At 39.1% G+C, this 17,284-nt stretch overlaps 1 protein-coding gene across 1 annotated transcript in view; it reads right to left on the bottom strand.

Moving 5' to 3' along the window:
* The window catches only part of LOC122670334 (GDP-Man:Man(3)GlcNAc(2)-PP-Dol alpha-1,2-mannosyltransferase-like), a 37,528-nt gene that overhangs the window by 14,773 nt on the left and 5,471 nt on the right, over positions 1–17,284 (bottom strand). The window contains exons 4-5 of the mRNA XM_043867172.1: positions 7,074–7,142; positions 6,427–6,620 (exon numbers count right to left, since the gene is read on the bottom strand). Coding sequence (XP_043723107.1) covers positions 6,427–6,620; positions 7,074–7,142 — 263 coding nt within the window. The remainder of the gene's footprint in view (positions 1–6,426; positions 6,621–7,073; positions 7,143–17,284) is intronic.

The raw sequence follows: 17,284 nt of genomic DNA, 5'->3' as shown, positions 1-17,284 counted from the left end.
TAGGGCTGTGTTATATACATGTTGGGCCTTTGATGCCATGGGTTTTCAATATAATAGGTCACTTTTATGGACCTAAAATATGGGTAATTAGGTTGCATACGGGATTAACTTCTATACTTGGTTTATTTTTATGTTTTAGTGTTTTAAATTGAACCGGTGGTTCAATTTAAGCGATTTTAGTAGTTTCCTTTTAAGTGTTTAGTTGGGCTGGATTAGGACTCTGTTTTGAGTTTATTTCAGTTACCTAGTCAGTTTAGGTTACCTAATAAGTTAAGGATTGAGTTAGGCTTTTCCTTTTTAGTGTAGGAGTCTATTTTTGAGTCTTTTATGTAAGGTTGTAAGGGGGGGCCAATATTGAACACAAATTTTGATATTAATGAAAAGCTTTTTGCTTTTCTTATCCATTGAAGATATTTGTCATGTGCTTCATCAAGGCTGGTGGGATTGGCGTTTGATCCAATTGACACCTTGCGGTGTGAAGCCCAGGTGGTCCTTTGAAGCTTTCTTTTGGTGCTCTTCATGCAAGATTCAATTTTTATTCAAGTTTGTCCATTCAAACAAGCTGCTGCCAAAGATTCTCTGCAACTACAGTAAGTTTGAATCATCCCATCCCCTACAATTCTTCTTCTAATCCTCTCACAGCCCAAACCCTAAGATTCCCGTTTTCGTTTTCACTTTTCCCAATACCAAATTTCTGTCCAGACCTAACCAGCCAGCCACGAAACCTCAAACTTGAATCGAATACTCCCCTGCCCCTTTGGATTACTCAATCCAAAGCCTAGACCCAATCTCCCACTAAAACCCTAAAAACCCCAACTCCACTCTGATGCAGAGCATCCGGCTGGTTCAAGTCCAGCCCTGGTTAAACAGCCCAGGTTCAAGTTTAGAGCAGTCCAGCAGGTTCAAGATCAATCCAGCTCAAGTCCAACAATTTTGTGGACTCCTTGGGACAGTCTAAGTCTGGTCCCACAAGGCTGGCTTTCAGTTTATGCCTCTTCATATTCCTAGGCATACTTAATGTTTCCTTATTTATTATTAGTCTTGTCTGTAGTCCCTAGGAAGGTTTATGGCTTTTTAGTTTATGTCTTTTCATCTTCCTAGGCAGGTTTATTGCTTTTGTTATTTTAGTATTGTTTGTAGTTCCTATGTATTGGAACAAGCATCTAGACTATTGGGGGATTGTTTCTAGGCGTTGGAATTCCACTTTGCTTGGGAATTCCAACAGTCTATTTATTGTAATTCATGTATTCAGCTCTTGAGCTGAGCATATTCTCTCCCTATACATACAAAAATCGTAGAGGCTGTAGAGTCATTCCAGTATTGAAAAAAAAAGAACTCTTCTCTGAAGAATTATATCCTGTGGACTCAAGTGGGCTGTGGATCTCAGCAACTACATCCAAAAGTGGATCTCTTTTGGTGGACCTAGGTGGGCTCTAGTGGATCTCTAGCAGCTAAAGCTGTCTTTATTTTCTGTTTATCTTCTCTTCAACCTCAACCATCACCCTTATCATATCCACCATCAATCACATCTTCATCACCATCTTCCCGTTCAGTTTCCCTTCATTTGCAGTCTTTTCTCTTTATAAACCCTCTAACAGTGGCCTTTTCTTTACTTTCCATTAAACCAGAATCGACCCTGGCAGCAGCCAATTCTTGACTGCACCACACTCATTCCCCAAAAACCCTAATTCTCACCCAGCCTATCCTAACCATTAGAAATCCACCAAAAGCTAGCTGAGTGTCCCATTATCCCTAGGGAAAACTTGATCCAAACTTGGTTCCATTCCACCCATCCTAAACCCTAGATTCCACCATTATTCCCTTTTCAAAAACCCAAAAAACCTAAACCTAACCTGCTGTCAATTCAAGTTTACATACCTAACACCATTAAAACTTAACGAGACCTCTACTAATAGACTCCCCTATATCAACTTGACCTAACCCTACCATAAAAACCTAGGTCCCATCAAACCCTAACCCTAATTTCACCTATTTTCACCTATTGGCTTCTAGTTGGTCTCCTACCAATCTAGAACTACATTATTATGACTCTTCCTTTTAGCTGCGGCTGGGAGGAGGTGATAAGATTTAGTTTAGATTGTTATTTCTTTTACTATTTAACTATTTGAGTCAAGGAGGATACCTGGTATCAAACATAAATAAAGAAGGTGACATAGAGGATGATGTTACACAAAGAATTAAAGTGGGTTGGATGAAGTGGAGAGGTGCATCCGGAGTGTTGTGTGACCGACGTATTCCTCCAAAACTTTAAGGAAAGTTCTATAGGACTGTTGTTCGCTCGGCTATGATGTATGGGGCAGAATGTTGGGGAGTTAAGAAATAAGAAGTGTCATATCGATAAGCTTTCTGTAGCAGAGATGAGGATGTTACGTTGATGTGTGGAAAACAAGGAAGGAAAAAGTATGGAATGAGCATATACGAGCGGACTTGGGAGTTGCCCCGATCAATGGCAAGCTCTGAGAGAGTCGTTTAAGGTGGTATGGTCATATTCAACGGAGACCAAGGGACGCCCCAGTAAGGAGGAGTGATATGATTCTGATTGAAGGGGCTAAAAGAGCTAGGGGCAGACCTAAAATGACCATAGGAGAAGTGGTGAGGAAGGACATGCATAGTCTAGGTCTGGGCCCAAGAATGACCTCGGACAAAGCCTATTGAAGGGCAAGGATCTATGTCGCTGACCCTATTTAGCTGAGATTATCCTGACGTGCTGGGTTGTGTCTTTTTCCTATTACTATCTTTCATCTCTCTATTTATTTCCCATCTTTCATTTGTCCTTTTCCTCTGTCTTTTCTCATTTCTTTCCCCATCCCTCTTCTCCCATCTTTTTATATCTCTGTTTTCTCTATTTTGTATTGTTTGGATCCATGTAGCCGACCCCATTAAGTTGGGATAAGGCTGAGTTTGTTGTTGCTGTTGTCAAGGAGGAAGCTTAGGTTAGTTAGGACTTCTTTTTATGTCTTGTTTCTATTTTATAAATACATGTAAGAGGCTAGCTCTCACCCACGTTTTGAGTAATGGATTGACTTTGTTTGTTTGAAAGAGATTGTTATCACTCTCCCCCACGATTTGGGGTTGTCTCTCTCCTCTTCTCCTCCCCATGGTATCCTCTCTTCTCTCAACGACAATGCAAGGAATTTAAGGCTGGTCACATCTAATCGTATGGAATCTTCCTTCGACAAACTGATCTCAGTCGTTGAATAGTGGGTGGAAGAAAAGAAGACGAGCCACCAATATGGAGGACGAGGAGGCACCACTGATTGATGAAGATCAACTTGTGGAGGAGAATAAAATGGTTCCAATGGATTTTGAGCTTCCAAGTTGCATCTTCGACAATGGACTCCTTGTCTCTGATTTTGTACCTCTATATCATGGTCTGATCATCGGTTTCACAAGGTCAATGAGGATGGTTGTTGATTGTACATTGAAGATTCTCCCATTATACAAAGCTCAAGGGTGAGTTTTTTCAAACAAGGGGGAATAATGCAGGAGCATGATCACCATCATTGGATGTGATTTGATCTTTTAGTGTGTGTTGATATACACTTGTTGCCTTTACTCCACAGCTCGAGCTTTTGGACTAAGTAGTTGTAACATGGTATCAGAGCCAAGAGGTCGGGAGTTCGATATATGACAAGTGCAGGATTTGTGCTATGTGTTGTTGAGCTCCTACGCGTTGTGGCCCTTAATGCCACATGATGCCATGATGGTGTCACTTGCAAAGCCATGTGGGTCTGCACGTGCCGGGGGGTGTTATATGTTGATATACATTGTTGCACCCCTTGCTTAACAGCTTGAGCTCTAGAAATAAGCGGTTGTTACACTTCTATTATGGGCCTTTAATTTGCACTTTGTAACTTGGATGTATTGTAATAATGTAGGCTAGATACATAAGAAGTTTTTTTAAGTTGTTTTGAAGTCTATAAAAAGGGGCGTACCCAGTGCACGAGGCTCCTGCCACTGCGGGGCCTAGGAATGGTCATAATGTACGCAACCTTACCCCTGCTTTTGCAGAGAGGCTATTTCCAGACTTGAACCAGTGACCACTTTTGAACTCTATCTTACTTATTTATTCAATTCAAGAGTCTTCGCTTTTAAGTTTGTGATTTTGCAATAGGGAGAAGTTTCTTTTTTAGTTGGTCTTTATTTCTTTTATTAAATAAGTATTTGAGTCAATTAGGACTCTCCTTTTTAGCTATGGCTGGGAGGAGGGGATTAGATTTAGTTTAGATAGTTATTTATTTTATTATTTAACTGTTTGAGTCATGTATGAAGCTTAGGTTAGTTAGACCTTTATTTTATGTCTCTTTTTCATTTTATAAATACATGTAAGAGGCTAGCCCTCTCCCACATTTTGAGTAATGGATTGACTTAGGTTGTTTGAAAGAGATTGTTATCTCTCTCCCCCTTTCTCTTCCCCCTATGATTTGGGGTTGTCTCTCTCCTCTTCGCTCCCCCATGATCTCCTCTCTTCTCTCTCTTCCCCCCCAAACGATTATATTTTTTCCCTGATTCTTGCAGAACCATTACTAACAGGTCCCCCCTTCTTTTCTTATGTATATTTCTTTCCATCAATCTCTACCTTCCTTCTCCAATTGTTAGAGATCTGAAACCCACCACCAGCAGAGCTTCCATCGATTTGATCTGCATCACAGAACCTATGCATGAACGATAGCTACTGGCTATCATGGTGGATGCATAGTTCGAGAACTTGTGAGATCTCGACAGAGATCCCCTTTTTTTGGGAGGTCAAGTCGAGTTGGTATACGAGTTCTCAAATTACATTTGCTTGGTCGAGATCTCGGGTCGACCCAGATCTCGACCCATCTATGTCTTTAAAAGTCATGTAACTTGACAGAACTCGATATTTCTCGATCGAATTTTGTCCAAAAGCTATTTTCTTCCCCATTTGAAGGCTGGGATTCATTTTACCTCTGGATTTCAAGTTGTAACCTGCGGGAGAGTTGATTCAGCTGCACATTTGAAGGATTCAACTACACATCTTCGAGATTCATCTCAAATTTGAAGGATTTTTCAAAGCACTGGGTCAGGTTTTGGGCCCATATTCCCAGTCCCAAACCAGCCACACCCATACATGCCTCAATATGACAGTAGCAGTGGATCTCACACCTCATGGCTACAACTATACCCTAGGATAGGGGACTTGACATATGCAGATATGCTGATGACAACTCTTATATGCTTGCTGTGGAGCACTATATGCAACAATGCAGCAACACTATGTCAGGGGAAGACTATGTGGCACTAATGGGGACGGAATACTTGATTCAAACTTAGTTTTTGTAATGATAGTTGTAACTTGTAACATTGTTAAACAGTTTGATGTATCACATTAACATTTCTAATGCTTATTTAAGTTGTTTAGCCATTAATTGAATGTTTTGCTTGCTTTCTATTACTAAATTATGTGTAGAGTAGGGTATTTTAGTACGTCGTCACCTACCAACTTAAGGTCCGAAGTAAAACTCCTATTTGGACTTTGTTTTTGCAAAATCTGATAATGCCATTGTGTTTAAATGGCCTAAAATAGGCTGAATAACAAGTTTCAGACCCAAACTAGGTCTAAAACCCACCGAGTTAAGGTTTCGAGTTGAAAAAAATAAAATGCACCAACTCGACTGAGGTCTCGGTTTTTCCCAGGGTCGAGTTGGGGTCGAGTTCCGAGTTTTAGTACCTTGGGTGGATGTCACGGTGGCTGTGGCATTGCAAAACTGGCTGTGATGCCACAGTCAATCTCAAAAGCTGTTTTCGTTTCTTCCTTCTTCCGGCATGACTTAAATTCTGCATCACCCACTGTTTTCTATATTCATGTTGCTCACTAGTTCTACAAATTGCAGCAGATTGATTGGATTAGAAACACCAAGTGAGTTCATTGTTTGGTCTGATATTTAAGGTTTATTGAAGATTGATTGACAGTTGAATATCCCCACTAAGTTTCATGATTCCTGGAGATCATTTGATTGATAAAAGAGCAGAATTGACCAGGTCTCTAAAGATTTAAATTCCTGTTCTTTGTTGATATTTGACAGAACATGTTCAATCCAAGATCTGATTGCAAACCTTTTGCGCTCATGAAGTTCAACATCGTTTTACAGTTTGGAAAATTATGGAGTCAACTTGATGCCGATAACATCTGGTGGGATTTTGGTATTGATTATCCCTTCCAACTTCACAGTCATCGAGTGGCCAGTTAAAGTATTTTTTGGCCGGTGCTATTATTTGACCTACAGTTGAAGTCAAACCTAATTTCTTAAGTGTATATTCAATTGTTCATCACCCCCAGGTATAAAAGTTTGTTACTATCCTGCATGTCTGATGCATACTACTACAAAATCACTTTAAATAGATGATAATAGAAAGCAGGGGAAAAAATGATGGAAAACACACCTGTACATCAAATTCTTGTGGAATTCCACATCCTTCTCCACCTTCAATTCGATAGCTTTGTCTTTAAGTTTTTGTAATCTTTCATCATCTGCCTCATTCCTACAGCTACCCACAAATTGGAGCTTTGGCCTGCGCGAATCTGTGTCCAGTTTCCTAATGGCAAGAGAGAATGCCTCAAGTTGCAGAGTGTGAGCCTGGGATATCAAAGACCAAATTCAATGGGAATAAAGAAAACTAAAAGTCTAAAACTTATCAAACTATGAAAAAGAAGGTTGTCAAATGTCACAATGAGAACTTTGTCTTCTGTCGCAGCTTGCCACATGTCAAAAATGGATGGACCCAGGGAACTTTAGACAAATCTCACCGGGTAAGTCCCAGCTCAAAACAAGTACGCGAAGTGCCTTGTGAAAGTGAGTTTAAAGTAACAAAGAATGGCATTTAGTGAAATGGCATTCTTGTAACTTTATGAAACTTAACACTCACTTTTTAACCACTTCCCATGCTTGTCTAAGGCTGAAACTTGACCAGCGAGATGGCTGTGAAGTCCTCTATTGCACCCATCTGTGTTTGCTATGTGGCAAGGGAGTGTAAACTTGTGATGAAAACAATGTTCACAAAGTCTTGTGACATTTAGTAATAGTGCCTACCTTCTCTGGACGGAATTGGGCTACAGATATGATTTTTGGGATATCAATAGGCCTTTCCAGTGGAAGCACCTGTATAAACCACAGCCCATGAAAAAACTTTGGATTCACTTTGAAAGTTAAAGAGGATAAATAGAATGATTAAAGGATATAATGTAAGAGATAGATAAAGAGCAAATAGGTTGCAGAGTTGGACACAAGCCCAGTGACATACTCATCCATACAGAAACTAGAGGAGCAAAAAAAAAATATATCAAATATAAGAAAATATAAAGCTAAAGAACCAAAACCGAGAATGAGAAGAGAAGAGAAGAGAAGAAGAAGTGATGGAGAGAAGGAGAAGGAACTGTGGTTGTGAGAATCAAGTACACAGTCCCCTCCTCATTGTCTTATTTATATTACTCAAATATTCAGATTATAAGCAGGATTCCTAATCACAATAGGATCCACAAATATAAAATAGAAAATAGAAATAGAACAAATCCTAATAGAACTAGGAGTTTATAATCCTAATTATAAAATACAAAAACCAAATCACTGCTCATGTGAACACTGTCACATGAACAATACTTCAACACTCCCCCTCAAGGTGGAGCATACACACCACCTAGACCCAGCTTGGAACAACTCCGACGGAAGGCAGGTCCAAACAGTGGCTTAGTAAACATATCACCAAGTTGATTGGTGGTAGAGACAAACGGAGTAGCAATCAACCTCTTCATAACAACATCTTAAACAAAGTGACAATCAACCTCAATGTGTTTGGTCCTCTCATGAAATACAGGATTACTAGCAATATAGATAGTGGCTTGATTATCACAAAACATCTACATAGGTTGAGTGATGGGAAATCCCAATTCCTGGAGTAAGAATTTTACCCAGATCAACTCAGCTGTAGTATGTGCCATCGCTCGATATTCAGCCTCAGCACTAGATCTAGCAACAATGGTTTGTTTCTTACTTTTTCAGGTGACTAAGTTACCTCCCACAAAGGTGCAATAACTAGTCGTGGAGCACCTTTTAGGTAGCATAGAACACGGCAAGCAGAATCCCAATGAATTTTCTTCGGGGCTTGCATAAACTGACTAATAACTCCAACAGCAAAGGAGATATTTGGTCGAGTAACAGTCAAACAGATGAGTTTGCCAACAAGTCTTCTATACGAATGTACATCTGTAAAGTCTTTACTCTCACTAGATCCAAGTTTGTAATGGGGATCCATGGGAGTATCAGCTGGTTCAAAAGCCAGCATTCCAGTTTCAGATAAGAGATCAAGAACATATTTCCTTTGAGATAAACTAATACCTTTCTTGCTACGCAAAACTTCAATACCAAGAAAATATTTAAGAATACCCAAGTCTTTCATCTGGAAGTGTTGATGAAGATAGGCTTTAACTTGAGCAATACTAGAAGCATCATTATTCATTACCAGAAATAATAATGTCATCCACATAAACTACCATTATAACCACCATTGATCCCTGGCGGCGAACAAAGACAGAATGGTCAGAGTAACACTGTGAGAACCCAAATTGAGTAACAATGGAGCTAAATTTATCAAACCATGCTCTGGGAGATTGTTTCAACCATAGATTGCCTTACGAAGTCGGCATACTTTGGTAGAATCCTCCCCTTGAGCAACATACCCGGGAGGTTGCTCCATATAAACCTCCTCCTAAAGATCACCATAAAGAAAAGCATTCTTGATATCCATCTGATAGAGACCAATCTAAATTGATGGCCAAAGAGATAAGAACCAGAACTGAATTCAACCGAGCAACAAGTGAGAAGGTCTCAAAATACTCAACACCATAAGTCTGTGTACAGCCCTTGGCAACCAAGCGGGCCTTAAGACGATCAATAGAACCATCAGAATTGTATTTGATGGTATAAACCCAACGACAACGGGCAAGATCCTTCCCAGTGGGTAACGAAACCAGAGTCCAAGCATGGCGAGAATGTAAAGCATCCATTTCGGTGTCCATTGCTGCCTTCCAGCCAGGATGAGATAAAGCCTCACGATAGGTTGTAGGGACAAAGTTAGTAGACAAAGCAGAAACAAGTGGGTGATAGTGAGATGGAAGATGAGAAATGGAGACATATTTTCAATGGGATAAACAATGAGAGATTGATAAGATTTTTGCGTACACGAGCAAGTACCTTTATGCACGGCGATTGGTAAGTCAAGGGAACCCTCAGCTTCAGAATCAGATGGCGAGGCAGTAGGAGCAACGTCTGCATCAATGGATGGCAGCTCTGGAACACTAGGAGCAGATGGTAATGGATTAGGGGCAATGGAGGCTGGTTCAGTGGTAGTAGAGGGTAAAACACTTGGGTGACGGTGTAGACGTTGATAGACCTTAACAGATGGAGAGATAAGTATGGACACAGGTATGGGAGGACCTAAAAGCTCTTCAGTGGATACAGGACACGGTGTAGGTGAAATAAAATAAGGGGTAGTTTAAAAAAAAGTAACATCAGCGCTAATAAACTGTTTATTAGAGATAGGATCGAAACATTTGTAACCTTTCTGGGTCCGAGAGTAACCAAGAAAAATACATTTTATAGACCTAAGTGACAACTTATCAATGACAAGATGAAGAATGTGAACGAAGCAGACACAACCAAACACAAGTAGTGGATATGTGAACAAGGAATGATTTGGGTACAGAAGAGAAAAAGGAATTTTATTATTTAACACGGATTATGGCATACGATTAATAAGATAACAAGCAGTGAGGACAGCATCACACAAAAAACACTTGGGGACATTCATGTGAAGCATAATGGACCTGGCCACCTCAAGTAAATGTCTAATTTTGCGTTCAGCCACTTCATTTTGTTGGGGGGTGTACGAACAACTAGTTTGGTGAACAATACCATGAGTGAGACAAAAAGCAGAAATCTAAGTTTGAGTGTATTCAAGGGCATTGTCAAAATGAAAAACTTTACTAGACTTGTCAAGCTGAGTTTTTATTTCCTGATAAAAAATTTAAAATACAGTAAGAAATTGAGTCCGGTCTTTCAACAAATAAACCCAAGTGGAACGAGAATAATCATCCACAAAACTAACAAAATAAGAAAAACCTAACCTATTATGGATACGACACGGACCCCAAATGTCAGAATGCACTAAAGAAGATAAGGAAGAACTTTTAGTTTAATACAAGCAGGAAAAGAGGCACGGTGATGTTTGCCTAGTTCACAAGCTTCACACTCAAGAGGAGACGTGGACTTGCAACTAGGAACCATCAACTGTAGTTTAGAAAGAGATGGGTGACCAAGGCGTAAATGCCATTGCATGGGAGTAGGTATAGTAGTAGATGTGGCTGCAGTAGAAGGGCCAGTGCCAAGTAATCGGCTTCTGATTAGAGCAGGGTAAAGCAACTGGTGGAATTAGGGTTTCAAAAACCCACAATTTCTAGCAGTATTAGTAAATTAGGGTTTGAAAAACCCAAAACAGTAGCAGAAAAATCAATCAGAAGTAGTAGGGAGGCAAGGGTATGGTTTAAAAACCAATAATAGCAGCAGACAATCGGCAAAGTTAGGTTTTGAGGAAACCAACATTTCAACCAAATAAAATAACAATCGAATGTTGTACCCGAAGAAGGGAACCAGAATTGGATCAATTGAAGACACAATCACCTGATAAAAAAAAACTCTTAACAGAGAACCGCAGGGGATAGAGAAGAGAAATTTTGGGAAATAGAATTGCTGAATCTGCAATCGATCCTTAGTAATATAATTGAGCAGCTCCAACTTGAAGTTCTTCAATCGATCAGACTCTTCAGGTAAGCAGTAGTAAAAATAAACCCTTAGTTTTCAATTGAAAACTCTATCTAGAGCTTAATCCATACATGCAGCAGAGGGTGCTGCACCCGTAGAAGAAATTAAGACTTTGAGAAGACTCTCAAACCAGAATCGCACGAGACAACAACCTAATGGTTGTGCTCTGATACCATGTAACAAAATATAAAGCTAAAGAACCAAAACCAAGAATGAGAAGAGAAGAGAAGAAGAAGAAGTGATTGAGAGAAGGAAAGGGACTGTGGTTGTGAGAATCAAGTACACAGTCCCCTCCTCATTGTCTTATTTATATTACTCAAGTATTCAAATTACAAGAAGGATTCCTAATCACAATAGGACCCAATAATATATAATAGAAAATAGAAATAGAACAAATCCTAATAGAACTTAGAGTTTATAATCCTAATTATAAAACACAAAAGCCAAATCACTGTTCACGTCACTGTTCACGTGAACAGTGTCACGTGAACAGTACTTTGGCATCAAAGATTAAGTGTGTATTTGTATTCGCAGAATATGTTTGATATACAGTCTTGGTCCAGAGAATGAGACCTGGAATGGGAACCAGGCTTATTCCGGAAAAGTGCAGTAACCTGCTCTTGGCCCAGGCTCTAAACAAGATCTCGTTCTTTCCAAAAATGCACTTGGGCTAAAGCTTAACTAATATGTTTAGAATTATGGGCATTTTGTAATCTCGTGATGAAAAAGAGGCTCAATTCTTCATCATTTCAGACACATTTTGTAATTTCGTGATGAAGAAGAGGACTCCATTCTTCATCATTTCACACACAAAGAGAGAGAGAGAGAGAGAGAGAGAGAGAGGCAAATCCTCAACTCCCACAAAGACGACCCCATTGGCCCCAACAAGAGACCTCTCCGCCTTTTTCATTGGCACCACTCAGTAAACAGTCCCTTCCTCCCCCCCCCCCCAACCCAACCCCATGATTTTCTTTTCCGTGGCACCACTTTGGTAACCACCCCCATCTCTCAACCCCCCCTCCCGGGTGTTTGTGTATGCACAGAATCTGCTATTGATAAACTAAGAAAAAAGTGTAGAAATGTTTTTAAAAAAAAAGGCAGTCTGAATGCAATGACATTAACAGTATACTGTTTTCTGCTGGCTGAAATCCAGATGAAATAAAAACAGATCTAGCACAACCCATTGGTTTCCTGACAAGAAGAAAAAAAAACATTTCCCAGTAGCTGAAGCTGAAACCAACGGTCAATGAGTTTGTAAAGGCTGACAAGGGAAAATAAGCCAGATTAGCTGGAAGCCACTATAGGTTTGCCAGCATTCCCTATGAAGTTGAAGCATGGTGTTGCAGGCTTGCAGCCAAATGTGGCAACCCCTATTCCATGTTGTATTGTTCCTGATCCCACATTATAGGAATGGGATTGCATTCCTGAGAATTGCAAATCCATACCAAACACAACCTTAAAAAGCAACTACGCTGAGGGAACCCATTCTGCTATGTTTTACCCACACATTAAAATGATAAACCAACATCATCACCACGAATCCATAAAAGGGTCTCATAACCAAGGTACAAACAACAGAGAGTAACTGTGTTCAATTTAAACATGTTTTGGAAGTAGGTCCACTAGTCCAAATGATAAGAGTGGTTATCATAGAAATAAATAACTCAGAAGTGAAATGGTAAATTTCTTTTTCCCTCTTTTTAATGAAATTGAATAATAATGATTGTAACATTGACAAGAATTATTCTTCAGAAGCATATAGGTACGACTAAGATTAGTTTCTGATCAACAGTGCCAAGTTCCAAGACTGTAATGGAACTCATCACAGGAGCATCCTCCCACAGTTGAGAAAAATAGTGAAGATTGTGTAGAAACCTTTTTGCTGTAGAAAATCACCCTCTTAACGGTGCCTTCCACTTAAGTGGGCCCAATTTTAACATTGATAATTAAATGATCTTTCCCAAGGAAACCATGAACCTCAGGAGATAAGGTAACATGCTTCAACCTGGAAAGAAAACCGTAATTGTTCTGAAAGCTTCAGAGAGAAGGAAAATTTAACACTTTTTATTTTAATTCAATACAATCATCCACCTCTGTCCTTGACTTTTCAAGTTACTTTGACCCATACGTTGTTAGAACTACTTTAGTTGTGGGCCTGTAGCAACAGTACTAGCACCGGTTCATCCTTTTGGGCAACTCCTCTACCCATTTCATGACCGTCTACATCTACTTCTTTTGCCTTATAATGAATATTTGGTCTTAGAATCAGCTTTATGTTTTACATCTGATGCAGCATCAACCAAAGGAAGAGAAAGGTTGGCTATGGTTAGATTTCTAGTTCCAGGAGTGGGTCCAAGTCATGGATCTTAGAAGGTCGTTTATTTTTTCCTTTTCTGATTTGAGTTCCAAGTCAAGTTGGTTAATTAATAAGAGTTAGCAGTTTATTTAACTGGCAGTTTATGAAGTCAATTCTTGTAATATTATTATTAGGAGTTGCCAACAGGCAACAGTGTCAGGTTTAGTTTGGGATTTTCTTTGCTGTTCTAAAATTTCAGGATGAAATAGGATAAGGAAAAGGTCTCTTCTGAAGTCTATAAATACATGTAACCCAGAGCCTTCCCACAATTTTGATAATGAAACTATTAGTTTTTTCTACGTGCTGCAGTGGATAGCTTTTTCTACGTGCTGCAGTGGATAGCTTCTTCCTCTGAGGTGGATTCCCTATGAGATCCCAGGAGGAATCCTAGGTTTTGGCAGATGAACTCCTGTCTTATCTCCTAATTCCGATTCTATTTTATTTCAGTAAATATCTTCCATCAACAGGTTAATTTTCGAGCCTTCTCTACAAGTAATACTTTTTTTTGGTGTTATAATTTTGCAGACCAAGTTCTATTTATATATGTTAATCTAGAAGTCAGATTGCTGTCATATTTTCTATCTGACTTCCAGTATCTGAAGCTATCAATTCTGAGTTGTAGAATCAAAGTTTTAAGCTCCCTGGAAGCATGTGCTACTAGCCTCCTGTTTTTTGTTGTCCTACTTTCAGTCCTAATCACATCCCATGGTTTGGTTTTGTTGCCACGAGTCTTTTCACCATGACTAGGGTATCTTTCTTGCAATGAACAAAGAAAATATTTGTACTCTCCATATACTTTTCACGTATCAGCACAGGAGGAAGAAGAACCAGGCCAAAATTCAAACAGGGCCTGCTGTTCCTAAAACCTGGTGGTTCAACTGAACGTGGTTTGGTTCAGGCCAAGCCATCTGGCTTGGGTGTTTTCCGGTTCACCCATAACTAGATCATGGGGTCCTATTTTGTGCTGTATTTTTATTTTTTTTTCTGTTGTTTCTAGAAGGCTGGACAGCAGTCATAAGTTCCAGCCCACTTAGTTTCTATTTTTTTATAGTTCTAGAGATTCTCTATTTTAGTTATTTGGAATTCTTCTAGCCCATGCATGGAGATTCTGTTTTGATTCAAAGCTATAAATAAAGAAAGGGTGTTTAAGCTCACCCCATGATTCAACAATACATCCAGCCTTGCATAGTTCTGTGGGATGCAATAGCATCCTTGGTGGGATGCCAAGTTGGATTGGTTGGATGCTACTTGCTAGTCGAGTTCTAGGTGGGAAGCCTAGTTCATATATTTTCTTCTTTTCTATTTTGTTTTCTCCGATTGATCTTGGTCAGATTCTGTATTCTCTAATTCCTGTGCATGCCAGTTTCCAATTCTGCTTGTTCTATTGAGTTGCTATTCTGTTAACTGACAGCTGTTTAGTTTTCTTGTCAGTTTTCGCATGAGAGTTCTAGTGCTGGTATGGTATTCAATTCTGTCCATTGATCTCTAGTTCTGTTTACAGTTCTCTGTCTGTTTACAGTTCTCTGTCAGCCTTTGAGTTCCGTTACAGAACTACGTTCTAATTTTATTACTATTTCTGCAAGTTTCGAATTCTGAACATGCTACTCCTGTCCAATTTAATTTCCTATTCTAATCCTTGCTTCTATTTGAGTCTAACTTGCTATTTCTTGGCTCCTGGTTGTTATTTCTGTCAGTTATAATCTGGATTCCTATTTTTGTTACTTATCTTTTCTGTGACTTTAAACTTTGGTACACGGGGGATAAAAGTAATAGAAGTGGAGTGAGCATATTAGTGGATAAAGATTTAAAGAATGATGTGGTGGATGTTAAAAGATTCGGAGATAGGATTCTATCCATCCAGCTTGTGTTGGAGAAAGAGGTTGTTAATATAATTAGCGCTTACCCACCTCAAGTAGGATTGGATGAAAGTAGTAAGTTACAATTTTGGGAACAGATGGATGGATTAGTGCAAGGTTTTCGTCAAGGAGAAAAAATTATTATAGGGGGTAATCTAAATGGACATGTTGGGAAAGATCGTAGAGACTATGAAGGAGTTTATGGAGGATATGGTTTTGGAGAGAGGAATGAGGAAGGGATCTCAATTTTAGATTTTGCTGTGGCTTTTGATTTATCCATTGTAAACACTTATTTTGAAAAGAGAGAGATGCATTTAGTTACTTTCAAAAGTGGACAGCATAGTAGCCAAATAGATTTCTTCCTAACTAGAAGGTCCGATAGATTGTTATGTAAGGACTGTAAGGTGATACTAGGGGAGAGCCTAACCACACAACATAGATTAGTGGTTATACATGTGTGCCTCACTACACAGAATTGTAAGAAAAGTGAGCTTATTTGCCTTAGGATAAAGTGGTGGAGCTTAAAAGGAGATACTTTGAAATCATTTACTAATGAAGTGGTTAAACAAGGAAATTGGGACTTTGAGGGAGACACTAATACGATGTGGAATGAGATGGCTACCTGTATTAAGAAGGTTGCTAAAGATGCCCTAGGCGAATCTAAAGGAAAACATCATTCCTCTAGAGAGACTTGGAGATGGGATGATGAGGTTCAAACAACCATTAAGACTAAGAAAGATAGTTTTAAGACATGCCAAAGGACTAAGGATGTAGAGGATTTACAAAGATATAAATCAGCCAGAAATGAAGCTAAGAAGATTGTGGGAAAAGCAAGGGCGAAGAAATATGAAGATCTTTATAATAATTTGAGCACAAAGGAAGGGGAAACATCCATCTATAAGATCGCTAAAATGAGGGAAAGAAAGAGTAGAGATCTTGACCATGTTAGATGTATTAAAAGTGAAGATGGTAAAGTACTAGTAAGGGATGAGGACATTAAGAAGAGGTGGGAAAGTTATTTCTGCAGCCTACTAAATGAACACACCTCGAGTAATAGTGTTTCGGAAGACTGCATTATCCATCAAGACACAACATGTCGTAGATATATACGAAGAATTAGGGTATCTGAAGTAAAACAAGCTTTAAGGAGGATGAAAGTAGGCAAGGCACAAGGCCCAGATGAGATCTGTGGAAGAGCTTAGGAATCTATGGCTTATCTTGGCTAACCAAGCTGTTTAATAAGATTATGAGCACAAAGAAAATGCCAAATGAATGGAGGAGAAGCATCGTGGTTCCGATTTACAAAAATAAAGGTGATATTCAGAGCTGCAATAACTATAGAGGCATAAAACTAATGAGTCATACTAGGAAGTTATAAGAAAGGGTTATTGAAACCCACTTGAAACTGAAACTACTATTACTGAGAACCAATTTGGTTTTACGCATGTAAGATCCACGACGGAAGTTATTTAACTAATTAGGAGATTTAGAGATTGCAAAAAGAATCTCCATATGGTCTTTATTGACCTAGAAAAAGGTTATGACAGAGTCCCTAGAGAGTTTAATCCGGCAAGTACTAGAGAAGAGAAGTGTTTCAAGTAAATATGTAGACATCATTAAAGATATGTATGATGGTGTGGTGATAAGTGTAAGAACTGTGGGGGGGGTCAAGGTAGTGAATTCCCAATTACAATTGGGTTACATCAAGGATCAACTTTAAGCCCTTATTTGTTGCGCATATCATGGATGATTTAACCAAGAGATTCAAGATGAGGTTCCTTGGTGTATGATTTTTGCTAATGATATTGTTTTGGTGGATGAGACAAAAGCATGGATTAACGCCAAGTTAGGTATGGAGATCAACCTTGGAATCAACAGGCTTTAAGCTAAGTAGAACAAAGACGGAGTATATGGTGTGTAACTTTAAATACACTAGGATGAATAATGAGGTGGTGAAACTTGATGAGAGGGAGATTCTACAAAGAGATTATTTTAGGTATCTTAGCTCAATCATAAATAAAGAAGGTGATATAGAGGACAATGTTTCATACTTTCATAGAGAATTAAAATAGGATGGATGAAGTGGAGAGCTGCATCCGGAGTTTTGTGCGATTGGTGTATTCCTTTAAAACTTAAAGGAAAATTTTATAAGACAGTTATATGACTGGTTATGATGTATGGTGCGGAATGTAGGGCAGTTAAGAAGCATCATATAG

The sequence above is a fragment of the Telopea speciosissima genome, chromosome 8, assembly GCF_018873765.1.
Source record: "Telopea speciosissima isolate NSW1024214 ecotype Mountain lineage chromosome 8, Tspe_v1, whole genome shotgun sequence".
NCBI lineage: Eukaryota > Viridiplantae > Streptophyta > Magnoliopsida > Proteales > Proteaceae > Telopea > Telopea speciosissima.
This window is presented reverse-complemented; position numbering and strand designations above follow the sequence as displayed.